The sequence below is a fragment of the Erpetoichthys calabaricus genome, chromosome 9 (assembly GCF_900747795.2).
Source record: "Erpetoichthys calabaricus chromosome 9, fErpCal1.3, whole genome shotgun sequence".
Lineage (NCBI taxonomy): Eukaryota > Metazoa > Chordata > Cladistia > Polypteriformes > Polypteridae > Erpetoichthys > Erpetoichthys calabaricus.
This window is the reverse complement of record NC_041402.2, coordinates 187,674,815-187,702,656: the sequence shown is the minus strand read 5'-3', so window position 1 is coordinate 187,702,656 and position 27,842 is coordinate 187,674,815. Positions and strand designations below refer to the sequence as shown.

The following is a 27,842-nucleotide window of genomic DNA, read 5'->3' as shown; positions in this document are numbered from 1 at the left end:
TCCCACTGACTAGAAGTCACATAATGGGACATCGACTTAAGGTGTCTGGGACGGGGTGATCACCTTTGGCGTGCCAGTTGGCTCAAGAGGACCAGCAGGGCTGGGCTTTAAAACACTCGTGTTATTCACTGGCTGTTCAAATCGCTCTTTAACTCTTTTAGGGCGGATGTCGACTTTTGTCGACAGGAGGGGTTGAAGGCGCATGTCGACAAAAGTCGACATCCAGGGATAGAGGGCGACAATCAGCTGTTAATGGCGACAAATCTCACTGTCACATCACAGGCATTCCCTCTGTGCTTGGAGGAATGCTAGACTCGTTGACTCGGCAAATAAACATTGCGTGTGCGTGAGTTGCGAAATGTAAACAATGGCAAGATGGCACCGACATGTGAAAAGGCAGCGAAGCAAGTGCAGAAAAGAAAACACTCGGCAGACGATGTTCTGTGCATTATCGCGGAGTCGGACTCTTGATTTCTCAGAATCGGACTTTATTGGCAGTGATCAGGAGATCAAGCAAGAGAGTGAGAAGCAGGCATCAGCTGATCAGACACCAGCCGATGCTGCGCCAGCGGATCTGCTGCCAGTTGAGTGCCTTCGCGCAGCCGATGCATCTACGGCAAGGTTCGCATGGGATAAATACACAGACATTGATCCGTTGAGAGCCGATATGGCTACCGGAGTTTACAAGACGGCATGGCTTGCTGTTGGACACGACAGATCACCAGCTGCTGTACTTCAGGCTGCTCTCTCCTGATGCTGCTTTTCAGCTACTGTCAGACGAGACAAACAGGTAGGCAGAGATTTTTTTGAATCGCGGGCTGCGTTTGCATCGCATTCTCGTTTTTCAAAGTGGAAACCCACAATGAAAGACGAGATGAAGCGCTCTGTGGCATTACAAATAGAGATGGGACAGAACTGGTGATATAACTTCAGGGAGCATTGGTCCAAACGTGTTTTGTCTCCTGGTGGCTTAGGTACGTGCTGCTGCAAAGTTTTATTCACTTCTGTAATAAACAGAAGCAAATCCCATGGGGTGAGCCAGGCTATAATGCCATACATAAAGTTCATAAAGTTTCAGAAGATGAAAAGAGGTGACAAAACGGTTTTCATGCAGGCAGAAAACTTGGTGGCAGTGGCATGGCACGATGGCAAATGGGTGACTTGTCTCTCTACAGTACACACTAACAATATATGTGAGAAAGTGCAGCAACAGACAATTGAAAAGTAGGCACCAAAGCAACACGTATTGTAAGGAGTGCAATGTGGCAATGACTGAAATTGGCTGCTTTGAGCGAGATCAAACTTTGCTGTGTAAAATGTATGTGATATGTATGTGAAATCATAGAGTATGCAGGGTCATACAACATGCAAGACAGTAACATTTGTCAAAAGTAAATATTTTTTGTTGATTTGATATGTTAAACAATTGCTTTGTGTTCTTTTTTAAAAAATGTTAGTTTTTGGAAAAATATTCAGCCCTGGGAGAAAAGAAACAAAAAAAAAATTAGCCCTAAAAGAGTTAAGCAGCTTGAAGTCTGTTCAAAAGACTAAATTATTACAAAAAACAGAAAGTAGGAACACATAACCCCTGTCCTTGAGTCCTTACAATGGCTCCCAGTTAAGCTTAGGGCTGATTTTAAAATCTTCCTTTAATCACCGTCACATTTAAAGGCCATTTTGCTGTTCAGCCGGGGTAAGCCTTAACCTCCTTAGCGTTACCATTTTTTTCTCCGAAAAACATGTAAAAAGCATTGCATTTTTTTGCCTTGAAAAATCACATATTAAATCTGATCTTTCTACTGTAAAACGTGCAAAACACAGAAATTAGAAAGTATAATAATGATACAAATAATAATAATCTCTCTTAAGTATTGTGGCATGTGGCTGGCGTCCATGCCCAGCCAGGACGCCCTTGCACTGTATCTTCAGGGGGAGCAGCCCTGGACGGTGCAATACCTCCCCCTGGACGCTAGATGGCCGCCCCCCCTCTGTTGGAGAGGTGCCTCGGGCTCCCACAGGGCTCCACAGGAGTTGGATGCAGCCCTGTTGGGTCCCGCAGGCACCACCAGGAGGTGCTGTAGCTGGGACGGGTCTGAGTCTGTGTCGGGTCGGGCGCAATATAGCTCCTTTTTACTACACTGGCGTAGTCGGCAGGATTCCGGTCAGTCCATTTCGGCTGGAACCTGCATCAAATTGTGTGTGCCGACCTGACACAGACTCACACGGAGGCACGTGTAAAAGCACAAAGACTTTTATTTTTCTTCACCTGTGGGGCACGTCTTCCCCGTGAACCCCACAGGCAATACACAGTCCCAAAGCACTCAAGACAAGACAAACACTCCTCTGGTACCACCACTCCTCCCGTCTAGCTTCGTCCTCCATCTCCTGACTCTGGCCCCCGACTGGTGGCTGCTGGCCCCTTTTATAATTCACCTGGAAGTGTTCCCGGTGCTTGATTGGCTTGTTCCAGCTGCACTTCCAGGTGTGGTGCATTAGTGGCCCACAGGGCCCCAGGAGTCCCAGCTACAGCACCTCCTGGCGGTGCCTGCGGGACCCAACAAGGCTGCATCCAATTCCAACTCCTGTGGAGCCCTGTGGGAGCCCACACCACCTCTCTAAACCCAGAGGGGCGGCCATCTAGCGTCCAGGGGGAGATATTGCACCGTCCAGGGCTGCTCCCCCTGAAGATACAGTGCAGGGGCGTCCCGGCTGGGCATGGATGCCAGCTGCGTGCCACAGTATGAAATCCATATAACCTACACCTGGCCAAAAACCGAGCTGTATCTTGTCGATTTCTCACTTTTTGTCACAATTTCATCTCAAACACATACTCAACAACTTCCATGGCTTGTTCCAGAAAGCTTCCTTTTTTAACTCTGAGAGAAAGATAAAGACCTCTGGTGGGCATTTGTCAACCATGAGAAGGCTTTTGATTCAGTAGCTCATGAGGTGGTCTCGTGGGCTTTGAGAGAATCTGGCATTGAGGAATGGTTAGTGCAACCAGTGATGACCATGTATGTGGGTGCTAAAAGGAGAGTCAGTACCAATGTGGGGTATAGCGACTATTCTGATGCCAAGGTAGGAGTTCATCGAGGGTCCATCATGAGTCTGCTTCTCTTTACTGTGGTGTTCGAAGCCTTGAGGAAACACATCAGAATGGGTTTGCCATGCAGATGATTTGGCGCTAGTTGGAAACCTTAAATGGCGGAGATGCTGTTTTTTTTATCATTACTTAAAAACCTGAACACACATTGAGCTCTCAAGATGGCGGCCTGTTTAAAATTCCAAGGATTAATAAAATAAGTGGGAGGTCGAGCTGTTAGTTACAGGACCCCGTAGCTGTGGAGTGACCTGCCTGCTAATATAACAAGATGGCCCGTCAGTCTCCAGCTGAAGAGTCACAACTTTAGTCCAGCATACCCTGACTAGAGCTGCTGATAAGCTGAGCTTACTGCAACTCTGTTTGTTAGTCATCTATTTAAGTATTATGATATTTATAAACTATCATTAACCCTCCTCTATTCTGGTTCTCTTCTTGGTGTCTGGATGTGGCATTTGGTGACAAGCTGTTCATGAAAAGTCATCTGATACCGAAAGCTTTGAAATCATCAGATGGAAAGATTGTGTCATCGGGTTGGACGGCCAGTGTAGCCCAGGTCTCCTCGACTTTCACTGCATGTTTAGTGGCCACACTATGTGAGATGGCGGAGGCTGACACCCACACATACACACACACACACAGATCAGCTGATGTCACGAGGAGGTGCGCCATTTCGCTCACTCCACAAAGTGCTCGCCTCTGAACCAAGAGATCACGACTTGGCTGCCGACAACTCACCCCAGAGCAAACCTTCAGACTAAAAGAAATTGGTGACAACGGTGGGATTTGCACTGTGGACAGGTAGAGAGTTGTGCCGACGCTGTGGGAGACAGTGGGGACCAGGAGGCGCACCACTCATAGGGTTAATATAGTGAAATAGAGTTCAAAGATTTTCTCTGTGGTGAACCGTTGGTCACAAATCCACAAGGATTGTGGGATTGTAGGATTGTAATACTTGCTCTGAGCCAGTAGGTGGCACTCGTGTGCAAACTGTATCACAGAGGAAAGAAAAACAAAACACTGGGACCCCCAGGGTCGAAATTGTGTGTTCCAAAGTAGTCTACCAGGTCATTAAGTACTCTTAGAGAGCAAAATTTGGTCCAGATTAGTCAAAGGGGGCAGAATTGTATAAGGAACATACAGACAGAGAGACATTCACATTTCATATAGAGAGATTATTATTGTTTGTCACACTCAGTTGTCTTTGTGGAGCTTAAAATGTCTCCCTGTGCCAGGAGAAAAATTGTGGGTTCCAAAGCAGTTTATCCATATGACCCTAGACAGCAACTATGTAAGATTTGGTTCAGATCGACCAAAGTGTATAGGATTGTAATACTTGCTCTGAGGCAGCAGGTGGTGCTGGTGTGCAAATTATAGCAGTTTTGGGGAAACAAAAAAACACTGGGACCACCATGGTTGAAATTTTGGGTTCCAAGGCAGTATATCCTATCTATGTGGTCCTACACAGCAACTGGAGAACAACTATGCAAAATGTGGTCCAGTTCAGTCAAAGGGTGTAGGAGTGTAATACTTGTTCTGAGCCAGCAGGTGGCACTGGTGTGAAAAGTGTAGCACCCAGGAAAAAAAAAACACACTGGGACCACCAGGGAAAACAATTTGAGTTCCAATGTATTCTGTCTTGTCTGTATGGTTCCAGAGAGCAACTATGCAAACTTTGGTTCAGATCAGACAAAGAGTGTCGGATTGGCACTAAGCCAGCAGGTGGCACTGGTGTGCAAATTATAGCACTTTGGGGGAAAACCCCCCACCAGGACCCCCAGGGTTGAAATGTTGGGTTGCAAAGGAGTATATCTTGTCTGTATGGACCTAGAGAGCAACTATGAAAACTTTGGTTCAGATCAAAGAGTGTCATATTGGCACTAAGCCAGCAGGTGGCACTGGTGCGCAAACAGTGTCACGGAGAAAAAAAAACCCACTGGAAGCCTCAGAGTTGACAGTTTGAGTTCCAAAGTAGTCTATATTGTCTGTATTGTCCTAGAGAACAACTATGCAAAATTTGGTCCAGATTCGTCAAAGGGTGTAGGATTGTAATACTTACTCTGAGGCAGCAGGTGGCACTGGTGTGAAAAGTGTAGTACCCAGGAAAAAAAAAACACACTGGGACCCCCAGGGGAAACAATTTGGGTTCTAATGTATTCTATCTTATCTGTATAGTCCTGGAGAGCAACTATGCAAACTTTGGTTCTGATCGGTCAAAGTGTATAGGATTGTAATACTTGCTCTGAGGCAGCAGGTGGTGCTGGTGTGCAAATTATAGCACTTTGGGGGAAACAAACAAACACTGGGACCTCCATGTTTGAAATTTTGGTTTCCAAGGCATTATATCCTATCTGTATGAACCTACACAGCAACTAGAGAACAACTATGCAAAATTTGGTCCAGATCAGTCAAAGGGTGTAGGAGTGTAATACTTGTTCTGAGCCAGCAGGTGGCACTGGTGTGAAAATTGTAGCACCCAGGAAAAAAAACAAACAAAACACTGGGACCCCCAGTGGAAACAATTTTGTTCCAATGTATTCTGTCTTGTCTGTATGGCTCCAGAGAGCAACTATGCAAACTTTGGTTCAGATCGGTCAAAGAGTGTCGGATTGGCATACTTGCTCTATGCCAGCAGGTGGCACTGGTGTACAAACAGTATACACAGAGAAAAGAAAAAAAAAACCACTGGTAGTCCAAGGGCTGAAACTTTGGATTCCAAAGTAGTCTGTCTTGTTCATTTGGTCCTAGAGAACAACTATGAAAAATTTGGTCCAGATCCATCCAAGGGTGTAGGATTGTATAGGGAACAGACAGAACTGACAGGCAGGCAGACATTCTGTTTTATATATGTAAATTATAAAGCACCTTCTTTGGCGCATAGGACTTGACAGTCTGAATTATTAATTGTACAACAAAGCAGTTGTTTCAACCCTCCACTTCTTGAACTGATTTAAAGCTTAGACCTTGGAGAAGACATCCATCCATCCATCCATTATCCAACCCGCTATATCCTAACTACAGGGTCACGGGGGTCTGCTGGAGCCAATCCCAGCCAACACAGGGCGCAAGGCAGGAACCAATCCCGGGCAGGGTGCCAACCCACCGCAGGACACACACAAACACACCCACACACCAAACATTTAAAATTTAATCAGCACAGTAAAGTGTGCACAAAGTGAAGGGGTCCAGCCCACAGCAATGGAGAAGACATTCGAGACTTAAAAGTAAAGATCAATGAAAGTGAGAGCTGGAAAGTCTGCCCCCTGCTGGCCCTTTTAAGTTAAACCTCACACGCTACCCCAAAGGTGATCATCCCATCCCAGACATTCTGTCTCTCTGTCCCCTTAAGGATCTGACAGTCCACATGCCTCTTCTACGCTCACTTAGCTGTCCCTTCTGCGCTCCTTTTCTACACCTGGCGACATTTCACAACTCAACAGAAGGATTTCTGGACTCACCTGCCGGTTACAGAGCTTGGCCTCCAGGTGTTTTCCTTCACATTTGTGCCCACCAAATGCCGGCCTAGAAGTAAAGTAGGCAACGTTTAGGTTAATAAACCAAAGCAGGTGACAGCACCCTACATGTGTCCAGGTTGTCACCTTTGTCACCGTGTTGATTTCCAGACAGTGAGCCTCCGTGTATTCCATCCTGGATGAGGCCGCGCCAAGTCATCGTATTGTCATATGTGCAGAGTCCACTGTAATGTCCACTCCATTCTGGCTTGCATGTCAGACCAAAATTGAACACTCTCAGGTGCCATGATGAACAGGAATGTGTTAAAATGCTGAACTTTGACCATTAATACTATCACTTGCATAAACAACGATTCTATCTTCAAGTAGCTGTGCTCTGGGAAATCTCGTGAGACAATGGCCGTCCGTCATCTTGTCGTCAGTTAATCGGGCGTATCAGAAGGACAATGTAACTAGCTGAGTGCTTCTCTGTATACAATATTGGCATCACCCGAGGGCTCACAGAAGACTTCAAACCCTGAGGTCGTGAGTCACAAAATCCCACTGCTGACACAATGTGACCGTGAGAAAGTGACGTTATTGCTAAGCTACAGTTAGCGTTCTAAGATTAGTCATCCAGTCATTGACATCTGTTTAAATTTTCTTCTAATTTAATAAGCATTACGTTAATTTTAAACTTCAATAATTTGTCTTTATATATTGAGTGATTGCAGCAATAAAGTAAATTCTGTTCTTCTACAGCAGAAGGAATTTCAATTGAAGGATCAGAAGACGTAACGTGATCAAAAAGAATTACGCCCAGGGGTCTGAACCAAAAAAGTCAATCCAATCTTTCGCCAAGCCAGAAACGTACACGAGACTCAGAACCGTAAGACGAGGAGAAAGTCAGAAAAACGAGATCAATAGACACCGAGAATTGCACTCAATGTCTTTTATTTATCCAAACACGGATGCGTAAAGGCGCATTTATAGGGTCAATCTGAAGATGTCACGCGATGAACGTTTCCAGGGAGCTCTGTCAACAGTCAACGTGAATATTTCAATATGGCGCTGCTCACCAACATTCAAAATGTTACTGCTGATCTTCTGTTCCGGCCTCGTAGTCCTATCCTGGTCAGTAGACTCCATACAGCCCACCTCCACTGGAAGCAGCCAGGTTTGCCATCCCCTGTCCTTGCAGTCACTTACCAGCTGCTGCCATCAATTGGTTTTCCATTCTGCTGCGTCCTCATAGCTTTCTTCCCAGCTCTACTCTAATGATGGTCTTCCCTTCTATTGCACATGGGTTGGACGGGCATCCACACCAGATAAAAGGATGGTGGAAGGCTCCAAATAGGCAGATGGGCATCCCAACCAACAGAAAAGAAGGAGCCAGACCCGGAAGTGATGGCCGGAGGAGATGGACGGACAGCCCACTGGAAGTGGAAGATATTGCTGGGGACTTTTTATTCCCCCAGAACAGGAGATGGCAGCAGCCCTGCATATGGGCACCCATTTGGGAACCAAAAGGAAATGCTGGGAGATGTAGTCCAGCAATACAGCCCTGCTGGCGACCATGGGTGCCACAAGGGGGCACTGTTGGGAGATGCAGGACTTCTGTATCACCCGAAAGTACAGTAGAGTCTCGCTTATCCGACATAAACAGGCCGGCAGAACATCGGATAAGCGAAAATGTCGGATAATGGGAGGTGTTAAGAAAAAGCCTATTAAACGTCAAACTATGTTATAATTGTACACATTACAAGTCTAATACAGTGGAACCTCAGTTCACGACCATCTCTGAACACGTACAAATCGGGTTATGACCAAAAAGTTCGCCAAACTTTTGCCTCTGTGCACAACCACACACTCGGTATACGAACAAGCCAGTTTCCCTTTCGGTTTGTGCGCGCCGATGATTTCCGCACGTGTTCAGTCTCTCCCTGTGCAGCGTTAGAGAGAGACACAGACAGACACGCGCACGCGCAAGAGAGAGAGAGACACACGCACACACACACGCGAGAGAGGCGCGCACACACACACACGAGCGCGCGAGAGAGACACACGCACACGCACGAGAGAAAGAGAGAGAGAGAGAGACACACACACACACACGCGAGAGAGAGAGAGAGAGAGAGAGAGAGAGAGAGAGAGAGAGAGAGAGAGAGACACGCACACACACACACACACACGCACACACGCGAGAGAGGCCCATGCACACACACACACACACGAGCGCGCGAGAGAGACACACGCACACGCACGAGAGAAAGAGAGACACACGCACACACACACGCGAGACAGACACATGAACACGCACGAGAGAGAGAGAGAGAGAGAGAGAGACACACACACACACGCGAGAGAGAGAGAGAGAGAGACACGCACACACACACACACACGCACACACGCGAGAGAGGCCCATGCACACACACACACACACACACACGCGAGAGAGAGAGAGAGAGAGAGACACGCACACACACACACACACGCACGTACGCACGCACACGCACACACACACGCGCGAGAGACGCACGCACGAGAGACGCACGAACACACACACACGCACGCGTGAGAGACACACGTGAGAGAGACGCATGCATGCACGCACGCAAACACACACATGCACGCACGAGAGAGACGCTTGCACGCACGCACGCACGAACGAGAGACGCACGCACAAACACACGCGCACGAGAGAGACACACGTGCGCACACGCACACACACACACACACACACACACGCGCGTGAGAGACACGCACGCCAGAGAGGGCCAGCCACATAATCCATTGTAATCATGTTTTACAACAAAACAACAGAAAAATTTAACTGAAAAAATGAACTTAGCAACAAAACCAACTTGCAGTTCTTGATGCCGATTGATGCGTTTTTTTTTGTTTTGTTTTGTTTTTTTTGTGGTGGAACGTCTGATAATACGGAATGTTGGATAAGCGAGACTCTACTGTACTTCCATCGGGCAGTGACCCTGGCACCAGAAGTACTCCTGGGTCCTTAATAATAAGGAACCGCACTCTCTTGTCCAGGTGAGTCGGAGCTGGGAGGACTGGAGGAGGGCAGTGCGGTGGTGAGAGGAATTGCATTTGGTGGAGAGAGACAACCTGTCTTTGTGCTTGTGTTACTTTGTGGAGGTGAATTTATTAAACCTTTCGGGACTCACTGTGTGTATTGCATGTTGGGATTTGGGGTACGCTGATGTCCCCGGTATCCTTCACACACAGTTAACCACATCTGGCCTCACAAAGAAAAGAAAAAGCGTGCTGAATGTCTTTCTATGTGTGCCGGAGAAGGCCAGCTTAGAAGGATAAGGACAACACGTCACCTCTAGTGCCACATTCTCTGTCCACTTCAACAAATTCTGAGCCTGCCGACCAAAAATTGGGATTGACCTACCAGCTAATTTGAGAAACGACATTGCCTTTGTGGGTTTTTGAGCCAGCGACTATGGGCACACTTGCCACTAATGCCATATAGTGCCCATAGTGAGTGAGTTTAAATCCCACTACTGACACAAGCCCCATTATTGCTAATGGTACCTCAAGCTCGCTCATGCAGTATGTCATTATATAAGGAGTGATTTGTGAAGTTGAGTTGCATTCGAGCTGTCAGCTTGTCACATCTGAACTAATCTGAATAAGGACCCTTACCACTCCCAGGTGGGAGTGCCCCCCGTCTATTTCAGCTTACCTGGGATTATTGCACTGCCGCCTTCTGAACGTGACCCCACCGCCACAAGTGCGTGAGCACAGAGAGAACGCCGTCCAACCGGACCAGGCACCGTTGACTGGAAGCAAAGAGCGAACCTCTTGTGGGGAGACACAGCGACCTTTCAGACACCACTGTGGAGTGACAGAGACAAGCCGTTAATGTGACTTGATTCATCGTCGCATCACAAATTAGGAAAACGAACGAGGCCGCTCACCTTATTGGGCCCGCACTCGGTCCCATCTAGCAAGGGGATGAGCATACGAGTACAGCTACTGTGGTCGCTGGGGTTGGTATGGCAAGAGAGCACCCTGCAGACATCCTGGTGGAGAGAAGTGGAACCATAAGACAGGAAGGAGAGTGGAGGAATGGCACAGAAGATGGACGCCGGTACTGTCAGAAGACATTCAGAGTAACATGTGGAGTTCTCTTTGGGATCGACATGTCAGCACATCACATGGGGTACGTGGCAGGCTCCAAAAGGTACATCTATTTAAATTGCACTGACTGGAAAATGTGCAAGTCCAATGGAGATGATATTGAGGGGCTGTAATAATCAGTAACTGGTACCACCAATGATGAGCCCACCTCTGACCATCAGTACGGGCTGCCAAACACTGTGAGGAGACAACTGAGGAAGCGACACACAGAAAAGGCTACAGGACCAGATGGAGTCATTCCTCAAGTTCTTGAGACCCGTGCTGATCAGCACTGTCACCTGCTCAGTCTGTCACTAAGGCTACAAAAAGTGCAGTTGCCGTGGAAAACATCCAGTGAATGGAAACCTCGTTTGTCAAGGAGAACAAATGGTCAAGGAGACATGGACAAAGTTCATCTTTGAGACATTGTGGTGAACAGTCAGCCCCTGGCCCTCCTGACATGTGGAGCCTGAGTGCAGTTTCAGAAGAAAGAAGGAGGACACCATCCTACCTATACCACAACCTGACTTGCACACACTTTACCATGACAGGCCTGAAGGGGGCGCTCTATCAAAACTACAGCAGTTTTGACACTTCATACTGCAAATCTGGCACCAACGTGGACAAACTCACAATGTCAGTCCGCTGGAATGTGCAGGCACGGGCTCCTCTGCCAAAGGCAATTTTGCACTGGTCATCTGCACCGTAATATAAACCCGGTTTCCATCCAGGAAGGCTGCCTTCAAGATCCGGCAGGTCACTCAGGCAATTCGCCTTCCCCTGACTGAAAGAAAGGATGCAGAGAAAAGAAACTCAAGTAATGAAAACTCAGGGTGTGTCATATCAGTTGAAAAAGGCTCCTATGACAAGTCCTATAGTTCAATGTCAGTCTTTATCAATTCCCAGTCTTACAAGAAGATATCTTAATTGGCCGAATATGGCAACCCCCTTTTTAACTCCCAAGACAGTATGGCTTATTAATCTAAGGCAGTGGGCTGCGGTGGCATTGTAAATGGGCCACAGTCGATGCCAGATGAAATCCACGTCATTCCAACGATTTACAGCAGCAGCACCACAGAGAGGAGGGGCAAGAGACAAATAAAAGGCAATGGAACGATTAGAGGAGGAGTCCGAAACACAAAGAGGTGGGCCCAGTGGCAAAAGACAGTCAGAAGAAAAGATTGGAGGTGGAGCCTCAGAGTCAGAGAAGAGGAGTCAGAGACAAATAGGAATTAAAAAGTAACATTGGAGGTGGAGCCCTATAGGCAAGGAGGAGGGGCTAGGAGCAAATAGGAGTTTAAAGGAAAGATTGGAGGTGGAGCTCCAGACACTGAGAGGAGGGGCCAGGTGCAAAAGTAAAACTGTCAGAAGAAAAGATTGGAGGTGGAGCCTCAGAGTCAGAGAGGAGGAGCCAGAGACAAATAGGAATTAAAAAGAAACATTGGAGGTGGCGCCACATAGGTAGGGAGGAGGGGCTAAGAGCAAATAGGAGTTAAAAGGAAAGATTGGAGGTGGAGCTCCAGAGTCAGAGAAGAGGAGTCAGAGACAAATAGGAATTAAAAAGTAACATTGGAGGTGGAGCCCTATAGGCAAGGAGGAGGGGCTAGGAGCAAATAGGAGTTTAAAGGAAAGATTGGAGGTGGAGCGCCAGACACTGAGAGGAGGGGCCAGGTGCAAAAGTAAAACTGTCAGAAGAAAAGATTGGAGGTTTAGCCACAGAGTCAGAGAGGAGGAGCCAGAGACAAATGGGAATTAAAATGAAACATTGGCGGGGTGCCCCATAGGCCTGAGGAGGAGTCAGAGACAAATAACATGCAAAGGAACAATTAGAGGAGGAGTCCAAAACACAAAGAGGTGGGCCCCAGGTCAAAAAATAGTCATATGAAAAGATAGGAGGTGGTGCCTCAGAGGCAGAGAGGAGGGGATAGAAGATAAAAAGGAAAGATTGGAGGTGGAGCTTCAGACACTGAGAGGAGGGGCCAGGTGCAAAAAAAAAAAAAAACAATCAGAATAAAAGATTGGAGGTGGAGCCCCAGACACTGAGAGGAGGGGCCAGGTGCAAAAGTAAAACTGTCAGAAGAAAAGATTGGAGGTGGAGCCTCAGAGTCAGAGAGGAGGAGCCAGAGACAAATAGGAATTAAAAAGAAACATTGGCGGGGTGCCGCATAGGCAGGGAGGAGGAGTCAGAGACAAATAACATGCAAAGGAATGATTAGAGGAGGAGTCCAAAACACAAAGAGGTGGGCCCCAGGTCAAAAAATAGTCATATGAAAAGATAGGAGGTGGCGCCTCAGAGGCAGAGAGGAGGGGATAGAAGGAAATAGAAGATAAAAAGGAAAGATTGGAGGTGGAGCTCCAGACACTGAGAGGAGGGGCCAGGTACAAAAAAAAAAAAACAATCAGAATAAAAGATTGGAGGTGGAGCCCCAGAAGCAGAAAGGAGATTAGAGGTAGAATCCAACATACCAAGAGGTGGGCCCAGGGGCAAAAAACAGTCAGAAGAAAAGATTGGAGGGGAAGCCCCAGAGGCAAAATGGATGGGCCTGAGACAAATAGAAATCAAAGGAAAGATTGGAGGTGGAGCCTAGAGGCAGAGAGGAGGGGCCAGGAGCAAATAGAAATTAAAAGGAAAAATTGGAGATGGCGCTCCAGACATAGATAGGAGGGGCCAGGAGTAAATAGCAGGTGGAGTCAGGGACACAAAGAGGCGGGCCCAAGTGCAAAAACGGGTGGAAGGAAAGATTGGAGATGGAGGCCCAGTCAACTTCTAACAGAAGCAAACAATAGCAATAACAATAGCTTGAATTTTCGAAACACCTTTCACACCTACAGTATTTGATTTTAAGGTACAGAAAAGCAGGCCCACTTTATTTCACCTGAGGAAGACGAGGAACTGGTCTCGGCTGCACTGAGACCAGCTGAGATCCACACTGTTGTAGCCTCCTTCTGAAGCCATGATGAAGCCCCCAGTGTTGCATTCATTGCCAATGCCATCATGATTGATCCCAAAGCTGTGAACCAATCAGAAGAGAGCACTAGTTTTCCACAGTTTGGATGTAATAACGCTTTTAACAGGGAGGACAACATGGAGGTAGATGTCCTACAGTGCATAAGAGGATGTGTGTTATGATGTACCTGTGTCCAATCTCATGTGCGATAGTAACACCCAGGTCAAAGCCAGTGTCCTCAGTGATGACACAACTCCAGCGATGGGAACAAGCGCCACCCAGCTGTGTGACACCGCGCACTTGCTTGTTCCCATCAGGAAGCTCGAGGTCAAACCTGAAAAGCACAAACCCCTCATCACCATTGTTAGTTGCAGAAGCAGCCGTCAATGTCTGATCTTTTTACAGTTCTGTGCATTTGGGATGAGCAGAGATCACCAGCAGCTGAATCAAGCAGGCTGTCATTTATGAAGATGTAAGATGAAAAAGAAGAAAGAGTTTAAATGGCGGCAGCAGCACAGCCTTTACCAGCCCCCAATATGATTGCCTGTTTGTAGAAATAAATGCAAAGCGGATATTAACATAAATTGTGTATTTGCAGGTATTTGTTTTTATATTTACAGTATATATGAGGGTAAATAAAAATGTAGGGCAATTTGAACATTACGCAGTAACCACAGTGGATAGAAGCTGATGCAGTACAGCATGTCTTCAATGTCTTATGGGAAATTCAAACACACACAGCACTCCGCTGATAGTCTGGTGAAAGCCAAAGTCAAATGAACACGGACGCTCCTCCAAAACGGTCTTGCTGCTTCATGACAGCACTTCATTACCTGGTGATGTAAAGGACTAAGTCGGCATGCAGCGGGTCAGAGTCGTTGCCCGGGTTCTGTCGGCTGCTCCACTGGCACACGCTGATCAAGGAGGATGTGATGTTGGTGGATATCTGGATGTCCACCTGGGAATTGAAAATAAACCATGAGATTCTCCTGTCACCATTTGGACTGTGAGCACAACTGCTTTAGGGGCAAACTTATTTGGTTTTTTTTTATTTTGTGCCTGCCTTTGTTTTTGTACAATCCTTTTAGAATACTTTAATAAATATTTATATATGAAATAAACTTACATTAGTTTCCCTGTGACAGAGGTGTTTTTACATGTTCTCCACATTACCTTTAGAGGATTTTTTTTTTATTTTTAAGCATTTCCCTAACTGTGGGTCTCTGCAGGCAATAAGCTGCTATAGATAGATAAATAGAAAAGGCACTATATAATAGATAGATAGATAGATAGATAGATAGATAGATAGATAGATAGATAGATAGATAGATAGATAGATAGATAGATAGATAGATAGATAGATAGATAGATAGATAGAGTGAAAGGCACTATATAATAGATAGATAGTGTGGTGGATTGCCGGCTTCCTATTCCGGCCCTCACCCCCAGGCCACCAGGAGGAGTTCTCCCAGCAGCGTGGACGTGCCCCGAGTTCCAGCAGGGCCTCATGGACTATGTAGTTTTTATACACAGCCCTGCTGGATACTTTGGGGACCACTGGGAGTCGCTGTCGGGAAGACCGTGGACTTATGTGTGCCCTATAACCTGGAAGTACGTCCTGGTCACGTGAGCATGAGAGATGACGTGCTTCCAGGTTGGAGAAAAGGACTGTTTACCCTAACCTGGAAGGAATAAGGAACTGTGGACTGTTGGGCAGGAACACCTCCGGGTCAGGGTGTATAAAAGGACTATGGGAAAGCACAGACACTTTGCTTGAGCTGGGAGGTAGGAGGGCTAAGTGTCTGGACGAGGAGGATTGGTTTGTGTGAGAGAATTGTTATATTTATATGAGTAGTGTGGAGTGGAGGGTGCTTTGTGCACAGTACAAGAAGAAGAAAATAAAAGAGTCTTGTGCTTTTACATCGTGGTTGGAGTGGTACCTGAGGGTTCAAGAGGTGGGCAAAAGCCTCTACTGCTACAATAGATAGATAGATAGATAGATAGATAGATAGATAGATAGATAGATAGAAAGATAGATAGATAGATAGATAGATAGATAGATAGATAGATAGATAGATAGATAGATAGATAGATAGATAGATAGATAGATAGATAGATAGATATATAGATAGATAGCTAGATAGATATTGTCACAGGTAGCTGGGTGTGGTCGGCACTCAGCTGCCTATTTAAGGGGCCGCCTCCCTGCAATCAAGGCTGGAGTTGGGTGAGAAGGCAGACGAGGTTGGAGAAGGAGGTGGGCGAAGAGAGGCCCGTGTATATAGTGTGTGAGAAGAGATGAGGTGGATGAAGGAAGCCTGGACTTTGGGATTGTGGTTGGTGCACTTATTAACTTGTATATATTAGGATTGTGAATAAACGTGTGGTGATGGACTTAAACATGTCTGCCTGCCTGCCTGTGTCCGGGTTGCTACATTCCACGATAGATAGATAGATAGATAGATAGATAGATAGATAGATAGATAGATAGATAGATAGATAGATAGATAGATAGATAGATAGATAGATAGATAGATAGATAGATAGTGTCATATGTGTGCACTTGGCAACAACTTAAAGGCTCATATTGATTTAATTACACTCCTAACCAGCGGGTGGCGCTATTGCCTAATGTGTTTATCTCTTTGTCTCTCTGTAGAAGCAGTGACAGAGGGACACATTCACCACAGTGCCCCAACACTTTAGCTGTGTTTGTTTTCATTCTTACAGTGGCGTAGTCGGCAGGATCAACCAGGCTGTGGAAAGAGAAGCATTGGCAATTGTCATGGTGCCCCAACACTTTATTTGTGTTTGTTTTCATTCTTACAGCAAATAGACAGAGAATGTCACAAAGACGCATTTGGGAAACAATCTCAGGGCTCATATAATGGTGGTTGCACTCTGAACCAGAAGGTGGTGCTGTTGCCTAATGCCACACTCTGCAGAATGGACGAGTGACTGTCCTTCCACCTCTGACATCATGTCCAGTTTCCGCTCCCCTGAGCCCACCCTTTCTGGGTCACAGCTCTGATAACCAGTTTGTCTGTTGAAGGCTCCCTTCTGAGTAAGACGTCATTTGTTGTTTTGTTTTTGAAATCAGTTTATTTTTTTGACCATCACCTATTTATGTGATTCCTTATATGATTACAACGGGAGGCCGACTCTTTTGGTTTCAGAGCTGTGTGAAGTGCAGGTCTGGCTTTCGTGTTTTTGGGGGCTTTTGTGCTCTTTGGATGTTCATGACATTCTCAGACATGGGCTATGGGTTTGATTTTTTGGTTTAAATGACTGCAATTCTTAAAGATCGCACTCTCGTGGCACAGGTATCCACCAGTAGTTAAAACCGGCAATGAAAGAACAGACTGATGAACTTAAATCCCACTACCATTAGCTGAACTAATTTGAAAGTGTGGAGTCTAAACATCTAAAAACTTACACAGAAATAGCAATCAAAATGAGTGGAAGAGAAAAGGAAAGAAGGAAGAAAACAATAGCAGAGTTGTGCTCACCTGCGGCTCACTCAGAATCAGCATGCGTATCAGATGGACCCGGAGGCTGGCTCCAAGTGACGCGTCCCTCAGCAGCTCAGACGCCTGTTGGAGAACACAGCAAACAATCAAGCAGTCTTTACTATGATTTAAAAAACAACAATATGCGGAATTGTTAAACTAGCCCAACAATGCATTTCACATAAACTAGACTCGATGAAGACCACAAAGTCAGCAAATTCTCATCCTGGGGACAGTTGAGGCTTCGGGACTTTCTGATTGTTAGGATATCCATACAGTCAACAAAAAAAATGTCAAAGTAAAAGAGATAGAAGGAGACATCAGCTGCTAACTTCTAATAAGACTTAGTCATGTGCGCAGATTTGAAGTCATGCGCATGTGAACACGGCAGCACTGCACCCACCAATAGACTGCAAATCTTAGGACAGTAAGAAGAAGAAGAAGAAGAAGAAGACGACGACCAGCCAAGGCCATCCAATTCTGCATAACCACAGCTACAGTCAGGACTTCAATACTGAAAGAGATGCTGGCAGCAAGAGGGGCAAGGTGGGCTAAATAGAAATTTTAGTATTGTCGGCAGGATCTCATTACAAAGATAGATAGATAGATAGATAGATAGATAGATAGATAGATAGATAGATAGATAGATAGATAGATAGATAGATAGATAGATAGATAGATAGATAGATACATAGATAGATAGATAGATATGATAAGGCACTATATGATAGATAAAAGATAGATAGATAGATGGATAGATAGATAGATAGATAGATAGATAGATAGATAGATAGATAGATAGATAGATAGATAGATAGATAGATAGATAGATAGATAGATAGATAGATAGATAGATAGATAGATAGAAATTTTAGTATAGTCGGCAGGATCATAACATTGCATAGATAGATAGATATGAAAGGCACTATATAAAAAATGGATGGATAAATAGATTTGAGGAATGGGTTGATAAACTGATGGATGGAGGAGGGATAGATGGACAGATAAATGAATGAAGAATAGGATTGGTGGGCTGACAGATAAGCAGTGCAAATGGCTGACCTCTGACGTGATTCTGATTTAGCACACACCTTGCAGTCCAACTTGGACACATCATCAGTGAAGTTTCCTGGGGTCATCAGATCTTTTGGGTCTCTCAACATCAGACACCATCTCCTTGGTGACCCAGCATCAGAAGTGATCAACCTGTGGCTTGTGTCCAAGTAGCCTGAGTGGACCACAGATCCACCAGCTTGATCCACAGCCATCCCAACTCCCTCTCTGCTATGTCTCTGATGTGTATGATGATTCTCCTGCTGTGCAGTCCCATGATTCCAAAGAACTTCAGTGCCCTGTAGATGGATTGACCTGCAAAGTTTCTAAATCTAAACTCAGGGGGCTCACACTGGACCCTTATTCCCATCCTACATGTTGTTCCCATGGAACAGTCATCTCCAGCAGGACTACTTGTCTTGCTTTCTCAGACACCAGAACCATGTCTGGCCTGAGTGTATTTTCTGCGATGGTGTCTGGAAGTCTGAGCTGTTTCCTTTTGTCAGCTATCAGCTACCAGTCTCGTGCTATGACAGGTAGACCTCCTGGAGGCTTCAGCTGCTCCTGTAGCTTCACTCCAGCCCTTACAAAGGTCATGTCCTTCCTGGCTGTTTGCTTTGAGCAATCCCTGTGGTGATGGCATCTGTTATAACCCTCAACATCTGACCACCCCTCCTACTCACAATGTTAAGGTTGGTGAGGATGTATCTCTCTGTGTCCTCCAGGTGAGCCTGCTGTACATCTGTGCCCACCACCACCAGAAGCTCCAGGTGTCGCACTTCTATGTCTGCAGCTGCTCTTCGTTGCCGAAGGTGGACCTCAGCTGTCAAGAAGGAAATGGATGTGGATAAGTGAGGAAGAAGAGTCTGCAGGAGAGAAAGCTCATTCATCGCATGTATAGAGTGCCTTTCCCATTACATCCCATGCCATGTTGTTATCAATCCCATTAAATAAAAATATATCTACGATCGCCACCTCTGAGGAGTCACCAGGTGAGCCTTTATCCTTTTACATTACATGACATCAGCCAATCAGTCTTCAAGTTATATAGTGCCTTACACTGTGAAAACCTTCCAAGCTTGTTGTTACATCTAAAAGAGAAGCACCAATCAATCATTACATAAGGAGAGGAGGAGAGGCTGGGATCATACGCTGATAGCACGTCGTGGTACCCACCGTACACCGAACCACCGGGATTGGGACCCGATTTCAGTGGGTGACAAAAAGTTGTGTGTCTTTTTACAAAGCTGATAAATTGGGCAAACAGTCTGGGCACACAAGCCAGAAATAATAGATGCAAGATGTCATACCTTCATTGAGATTCAACTGGCCAAAGGATACTGAGGGGTCTTCAGAGCGCAGCAGCTTCTCAAAGATCTGGAAGAATGAAAAACAGATTAATGTTTAGTGCTGGCTTGGTGGTGTCCGCCAGTTGACTTTGGTCACACCTTGGTGTTTTAACGTGCCAAAGTTAAAGTTGGTCTGCACCCCCAGCACCATCATGATGAGCCCTGGTGCCCCCCAGGCCTGTGAATTCAGCCCCTTCTTCTCACTCTACTGACTCGCAAATGGACGGCTGTGTACGGCACTAACACCATCGTTACATTTGCGGATGACACATTGCAGTTGTTTCACAACATCTCCGAGGTCTGACATTTGGGTGTCCTTGAGTCCCAATATACAAAGGCTGAGGCAGAAGAAGGTCCCCTGTGGAGAGAGGACCATCAAAGCACATTCGGCTGGATGGCTACGGCCTTACAATGTTTAAAACTTCCCACAAGCTTGTTGACATTGCCTGCTAGGATGCTTTTCATTGACTTCAGTTGAGCATTCAATGCCGTCATCCCTCTGAAGCTCATAGGTATATGGGGTCTGCTAGATAGGTGGGCACTTCTCTATTCAACTGGGTCTTGGATTTCCTGACAGAAAAACCTCAGACAGTCTGCGTCAGAAAAAAACATCTTCAGTAAACCATCATGGTGAACGACGGTGACCCCCAGGCCTGGGTACTCAGCCCACTTCTGTTCACTCTGCTGGCTCACAACTGGACGGCTATGTGTAGCTCTAACACTGTCATTGTGTTTGCAGATGTCACAATGGTTGTGGATCTCATCATCTTACAGAATGGAGATACGACAGTTGGTGGACTGGTTCATGTTCAACAATCTGTCTCCTAACATGGATCAGATGAAAGAGATGATTATTGACTACAGCAATGCCCAAGCTCTTCACACCCCACTGCACATCGAAGGCTCTGTGGTTGAACTGCTCAAATCAGCAAATTCCATGGTGTGCACCTGGCAGCTGACCTTACTTGGTCCACTAACACCACCTCAGTGATCAAGAAGGGGCAGCCGAAGAAGGCAAGCCTACACCCCCCCCCCCCCATTCTTACCACAGGGGCACCACAAGAGCGTTCTGACCAGCTGCATCACCATCTGGTTTAGGAACTTCAGAGTCTCTGAATGTAAGGTCCTACAATGGATAGTGCACACAGCGGAAAAGATCGTTTGGACTGATCTGCGCTCCCCCTTACCCCACTTAAGACATCTGTATAAAGTGATGCAAGGAAGGACCAGTCCCACCCGCCCCACTGTCTCTCCTACTTGGAAGAAGGTTCTGTAACATCTGAATCAGTTCTACCAGGTTCCACAAGTCTGTGCCCTCCACTGAAGACATCTTCATAAAGCAATGGATCAGCGAAGCCTGCAGCATTGAGAAGGACCCCTCTCACCCATCCCACTGTCCCTTTGTCCCGCTTCCATCTGGCAGAAGGTACTGAGCACCTGAATTAGTTCTGGAAGATTCTGCAACAGCTTCTACCCCATGAGTAGCTTCTACACTTTGAACTCTGTGCACCCCCCACCATCACCCATCTCGCCCTCAGATCTGCTCCTAGTTGCTTATGTTGGTGTAATACACAAGTCACAAATGCCACTCCTGTTGTTTTATGTTATTGGTGGTTGCTATTATTCATTTTATACTATCTATTTAAAAATTATTACTGTCTATTGTAAACAATGGGAGTGGGGGGGCACAACTGACACGAACACAATCACAGGTTCAAATTTTTTTTTTAAATTTCTTCAGATTCCCTTACAAGTCCTCCATAACACAGTCCATACACAAACGGCGACTCCTTCCTCTTTCTCCCAACTCCGACTCCCTGAGGTGAGGGTGGTGGGCTCTTTTTAAGCCAGACCCCAGAAGTACTGCCAGTGTTTGGGCAAGGTCTAGAGGAGGTCCTTCCAGGTCAAAAAGAAAGGATAATTCCTCTCTGCTGCTCCTCCCTGATGGCAACCATGAAACCGAGCAGGGTAGGCCTTACGGAACTACAATTCCCAGCCTGCCCAGTGATTTGGGAAAAGAGGAGGAACAGCACCACAGGGAGGCTGCCATCTAGTGTTTTGGGGGAGTGTATATTATCCATCCATCCATCCATTTTCCAACCTGCTGAATCTGAACACAGGGTCACGGGGGTCTGCTGGAGCCAATCCCAGCCATCTATCTATCTATCTATCTATTAATTATATAGTGCCTTTCACATCTATCTATCTATCTATCTATCTATCTATCTATCTATCTATCTATCTATCTATCTATCTATCTATCTATCTATCTATCTATCTATCTATCTATCTATGTTAACTATGTTCTATGTTAACTAATGTTGTCTTATTTTATTTCTTATTTATCTATCTATCTTTCTATCTATCTATTTATCTATTTTTGTATGAAAATGTCTATATAAATAAATGTTGTTGTTGTTGTTGTATCTATCTTTCTATCTATCTATCTATCTATCTATCTATCTATCTATCTATCTATCTATCTATCTATCTATCTATCTATCTATCTATCTATCTATCTATTATATAGTGCCTTTCATCATCTATCTATCTATCTATCTATCTATCTATCTATCTATCTATCTATCTATCTATCTATCTATCTATCTATCTATTATATAGTGCCTTTCATATCTATCTATCTATCTATCTATCTATCTATATATCTTTCTATCTATCTATCTATATATCTATCTTTCTATCTATCTATCTATCTATCTATCTATCTATCTATCTATCTATCTATCTATTATATAGTGCCTTTCATATCTATCTATCTATCTATCTATCTATCTATCTATCTATCTATCTATCTATCTATCTATCTATCTATTAATTATATAGTGCCTTTCATATCTATCTATCTATCTATCTATCTATCTATCTATCTATCTATCTATCTATCTATCTATTATATAGTGCCTTTCATATTTATTTATTTATTTATTTATTTTATTTATTTATTTATTTTTATGTTCCATGGTGGTCCTGGCTAATGTTCTTTTCTGCCACTGTATGCTGCAATACGTTGTATGGATAGTATGACAATAAAGCCACTTGACTTGCTGTGACTTGACTTGACTCGACAGCAGCCCCCTGCCACCATCCCACTGTCACCAGGTGAACTGGGAGTTACGAGGAAGTAAATTCACTCAAATGATCAACAAACTGGGAGTGAATGTCTGAACTGGGGGTCTGATGGGTTCACCCATTTTAGTGATTGAGCCACACAGCCAAGCACTGGTAGATGCAATGGATATATATAATGTTAATTTTATATTTGCATGTTCTATTAATCATAAGAAAACACACACACACACTCAGTATACCCTTAGGATTCATAGTATCCTCAGCAAATTTCTTAGTGGCGCGTGAATGAGCCCAAACTTTGGGTTTTAAACAAATTGTTTCTCAGTCCACAAAGATGAAGTCAAGAAGAAAAGCAATTTTGAATTTGAGGGATTTTATTTTAGATGCCTTTAACCCCTGAGCCTCACAACCAGCTCTGCACACAAGTCTCGCTTTCATGTGTCACGCATGTGTGCCAGAGGACCACCTTCTAGGCACATTGAAGGCATGCAATACCACACCAGGGCAAGAGGGGGCGCTGTTGCAAATAAGTATCACCTCTTGTGTCACCCACAAGAAGACGCCCAGTGAGGGCAATTGACTCCGCCCCTTCCTGTCGTAACACTTTAAAATCTGGACGTCCCTGGAGGGGAGAATGTCTCATTCGGACCCCAACTTGTTAAGGAATGGAGCTCCCAAATGAAGATGGCGCCACTGACTCATAGAAGCCAGGAAGGTTGTATTCTTTAAGTTCTGTTTTACACCCATGTTTGTTTGTCCAGGTGAACATTGGATTCAAAAGGGAGACCCGGTTGGCACCCCAAATCATTCCTTTGGACTCCTCTTATGTCTTTCACTCGTCCACACATGCTTGGCATTATTAATATCTTGACCTGAAGCTTACTGATTTATCACCATTTTGCCACTGGGTCACAAATAACAAAACCAACATTAATTCTGCTTTTACGAATTTGAGCATGGGAAAGGCGCTATATAAATAAGCGATGCTATTATTCTATGGCACGCTTCACAATCTTCTTTCCCAAACCCGTTGATTGAATAAACCATCCAGCAGACCTGAAGTGGTGAAGTTCTTCCTCAGCTGACCTGGAGCATGCTGTTTATGAATTGAGACCACCCTGCCGGACTCTGTGAATTCAGACTGTGTAGCCATTCCACCTCTTCTAAAGGACACCAGGCTGTAGAGCGCCCCGCATCCCAGACCCTGGCAGCACAGTAGCTCTCCGCAGTGCCACACAGCCAGCCAGCCAGTCGGAGAGAAACCCCAACAGGCCCCGTTTCTCAGCTATTGTGGCTCATGTGAGTGGTCCCTGGCTTGAAACTCTGAAATCTTTCCCCCCCCTCCAAATCCCCCAGATGTGACCCTGCGGTTGGCTCACCTCTTTGGCAGGATTCCCCAGCAGTGCCATTCCCAGCAGCAGCAGCGAGAGCAGCAGGAGAATCGTCCTCGCCATGTCTGCTGCTCCAGTCTCTGGTGGTCTACTTATTTCCTTTACACAGAGAGGCCCAAACTTGTGCAATCCCATTTAGCGGATGTTGAAATGTGGGATTTGGTTGATCAGTGACAGACCTCCCACGGGGCAGACAAGGGGGGCCGATGTGGTGGTTTGGGGCTTTAGGAAGAGAACTTCTGTTGCCGGGGTAGGGATACCTTTATCATAATGTGCTGTGCCCTGCTGCGTGGCTTTTTTGCTGAACTCGCTTGAAGACCCCCAAACTTTTTTTTTTTTCCTAAATCAATGCAGAATTCCTGAGCGTTTATTTTTATTTTAACAAGCGCAACTGAATATTTGTACAAAATCTGTTTATTTGCATTGGTGGCGGCCCCTCGGGCCTCTGAGGTGATTGACCTTCCAGTGTAAACTGCAGTCTGACAGGTGCCTGATGTGGGCGCTCCACCTGAGTGAGGGGCCTGCTGCCCATGATGGGACACACAGTCATGTGGGGCAAACACCTTTAACGTTTGTGGCCACTAGGGGGCATCTCAGCACAAGTACACAAACCCATTCACAGGTTCAAATAACCTTTAAAGATTGCGCCTTCAATACAGATGTTTTCTACCAAACCTCGTCCAGCAAGTGTCCTCCTCCTCCTCCTCCTCATCTTCCTCCTCCTGTCTCCGGCTCTCCGAGTGAGATGAGGAGGCCCCTTTGATGCCGAACCCAGGACTACTTCTGCGGTCCGGACAGCCATTCCCTTCAGGTCCTCTTGGTGGCACCTGTGGGACCCAGCAGGTTCTCCCCAAAGGGACTACAGTTCCCAGTATGCCCTGGGGGTGTGTACATGGGTAACATATCAGGTGGGGTATGTATTCCCAGTATGCTGTATTGCTCTGTCATTCATTTTATAGTCCTGTCTGGGAAGGGGAACGCCATCTATCTATCTATACATCCTGTCCAGGCTATCTGTCCAGTGTCTCCTTCCATTACAGTTCTATTAACAGATGCAAAAAGGCACTTGGGGGGGGTCACAGTTAAAGGGGACATAACCATGTGAGGGCCTAAGCAAGCTAAGTGACCAAAACCGCTTGGACATTCATGGGCCCCCAAACTCACACAGATAAGAGGGGTGAAGAGGGTCTCAAAACAGGTATACTGCTTAGGACCCCTAAAAGTCAAGAATCGGCCTTGAGTTGCCATCCATCCATTTTTTTGCCAGCCTTATCTGGGTCCAGGTTGTCCAAGATGTCCAGATGTCCTTTTTCCACGTCACCTCATTCAAGTCCTCTGGGGTGATGCTGAGGCGTTCCTGGGCCAGTGGGGGGAGATAACCTCTCCAGCGTGTCCTGGGTCTGCCCTGAGTCTCCTCCTGGTTGGATGTGTCCAAAACACCCTTCCCATGGATGGCATCCAGGAAGGGTCCTAATCAGATACCTGAACCACCTCCTTTTGATGTGGAGGAGCAGCATTTCTAGTTTGAGCTCCTCCTGAATGTCTACGCTCCTCACCCTGTCCATTAGGCTCAGCCCAGATCCCCGGTGAAGGAGGCTCATTTCTGTTGCTTGTATCCACGGTCCACTTCTCTTGGTCACTACCTAAACCTCATGGCCATAGGAGAAAGTAGGAAGGCAGACCAGCAGGTAAATGGAGAGCTTTGTCTTTCAGCTCAGCTTTCTCTTCACCACCACAACTGACCAGTCCAACATTCACACAACTGCTCCTTCAATCCTTCCTGTCGATTTCCTGCTCCTTTCTTCCATCACTTGTGACCAAGACCCCAAAACACGTAAAACTCCTTCACCTGAGGCAGCAGCTCATCCCCAAACTGGACAGACCGCTCCGCCCTTTTCCAGATGAGAGTCACAACCTCTGACCTGGAGGTGCTGACCCTCATCCCTGGGCACTTCACACGTCTCCACAAACGCATCTGAGGTCACCATCAGATGAAACTGTGACCACAAGGGGGTGCCAGAGAGCTCCAAACCCCAGACACAGTAAAGCACCACACCTTAAATGAATGAAATAAAGGCTTTAATTCTTCCAAGGCACCTCTTCCCAATCTTCCCATTAATAATTAATTAATTATTAATTAATTAATAATTAATAAGCCACGATTGTACAATAGATAAACACAGTAAATTATTTCCTCCTTTCATTCTCCAGCTGAGTGTTGCCCACTTACTCCCGACTCTGACTCCAAAAGCTGTGGAAGTGGGCTCCATTAGAGGTGAGCCCAGAAATAATTCCAGTGACATTATATGGCCAGTTGGAAGCAATTCCAGGCTACAAGAAACTCAGGGAGATCCTCCCCTGGCAGCACCTTCTACTGTCCCTCCGGGAACCCTACAGGGCTGCAGTTATGGATTCCAATTCCCATCCAGCCCTAAGGGGCAGACTGGGACCCTACATGAGGGGCACTGCCACCTAGAATGGTGGGGATCGAATATCTCCCCTGCTGCTTCCAGATGTCTTTGGGCATCATAAGGTGTCCTGGCCAGGTATTGCCCCCACTTATTCCAATATTCCGTTATGGCATCCTAGCTGGGTCAGGGACCATACATGAGGCACACTGCCAACTAGAGTGGTGGGGGTTGAAGTTCTCCACCGCTGCTTTCAGACATCTTTGGGCATCATAAGGCGTTCCAGCTGGGTATCACTTATTCCATCCTTCCATTATGGGATCCTGGTCAGGTAAGAAATTTACCTCCATCCTGGGTGGGATGCCCACTCATCCTCTGGGGCATCTACAAAGCCAACAAGACCACATCGTCTGCTAAAAGCAGAGATGTGATCCTGAGGCCACTGAACTGGACCCGCTTCACCCCTTGACTGTGTCCATAAATATCACAAATTGGGGACAAAAGGGTAGCTCTGGTGGAGTCTCACACACACACACTGGGAATGAGCCTGGGAACTAAGCTTTCAAACCAGTTATACAAGGTCCGAATAGCCCACAACAGCAGGCCTGGTACCCCATACTCCCAAAGATCCCCCAACAGGACACCCCGAGGGACACAGCCATATGCCTTTTTCCAAGTCCACAAAACCCATGTAGATTGGCTGGGCATACTCCCATGAACCCTCCAGAATCCGTATGAGGGTTAAAAGCTGGTCCAGTGTTCTGTGCCCAGGATAATATCCGCATTGTTCCTCTTAGATCTGAGGTTTGACCATCAGCCGGACCGTCCTTTCCAAGAACTCTGGCATAGGCCTTCCTAGTGTGAACCCCGTAAAGTTGGAACACACCCTACGGTCCAGTCCAGTTTCTTAAAGATGGTTGACCATCACCCCATTTTGACCCCGACGTCAACGGCAAGATGGCCCAGCAACATCCAGAGCCTTCAGGATCTCAGGGCAAATGTCATCCACCCCTGGGGCCAGGTGACCGAGGAGTTTTATCTCAGTGACGTTAGCTCCAGTGACAGGTGAGGTAAGACATGTGACCAAGGCAGCATCACAGCTAATTTATGGGAATAACATAACATAACATAGTAAACGTTGTCAAACCCTGACTGTGAATCTCAGGGAGCAGCAGCCTACCTCAGCAGCACTGGCCAGGCAGGAGCCAATCTTAGATTTGGTGCCAGGACCTAATTTAGTGGAACATCATCTTCATAAATTAAAACTTTTAAACAAATTCATATCCACTCAATCCACTTCAGGATGACGGGGAGCTGGAGCCTATTTGAGCGGCACTGGGAACAAGGCAGGAAGCAGCTGTGGTCAGGGCAAATGTCCACTACAGGGTCCTCACAT

At 46.1% G+C, this 27,842-nt stretch overlaps 1 protein-coding gene across 2 annotated transcripts in view; it reads right to left on the bottom strand.

The window, feature by feature from the left end:
- adamts13 (ADAM metallopeptidase with thrombospondin type 1 motif, 13) overlaps nt 1-24,219 on the bottom strand; it is a 570,965-nt gene extending 546,746 nt beyond the window's left edge. For both annotated transcript variants that reach the window (XR_007935899.1, XM_051932281.1), the window contains exons 1-11: nt 24,027-24,219; nt 19,519-19,585; nt 18,892-19,031; nt 17,156-17,239; nt 14,480-14,604; nt 13,834-13,980; nt 13,575-13,709; nt 11,332-11,482; nt 10,497-10,601; nt 10,262-10,413; nt 6,559-6,622 (exon numbers count right to left, since the gene is read on the bottom strand). Coding sequence is in view for 1 of the 2 variants with exons in the window: in XM_051932281.1 (XP_051788241.1) it covers nt 6,559-6,622; nt 10,262-10,413; nt 10,497-10,601; nt 11,332-11,482; nt 13,575-13,709; nt 13,834-13,980; nt 14,480-14,604; nt 17,156-17,239; nt 18,892-19,031; nt 19,519-19,585; nt 24,027-24,173 (1,317 nt within the window). In the remaining variant the exon portion in view is untranslated. The remainder of the gene's footprint in view (nt 1-6,558; nt 6,623-10,261; nt 10,414-10,496; nt 10,602-11,331; nt 11,483-13,574; nt 13,710-13,833; nt 13,981-14,479; nt 14,605-17,155; nt 17,240-18,891; nt 19,032-19,518; nt 19,586-24,026) is intronic.
- Nucleotides 24,220-27,842: the final 3,623 nt, after the last annotated feature.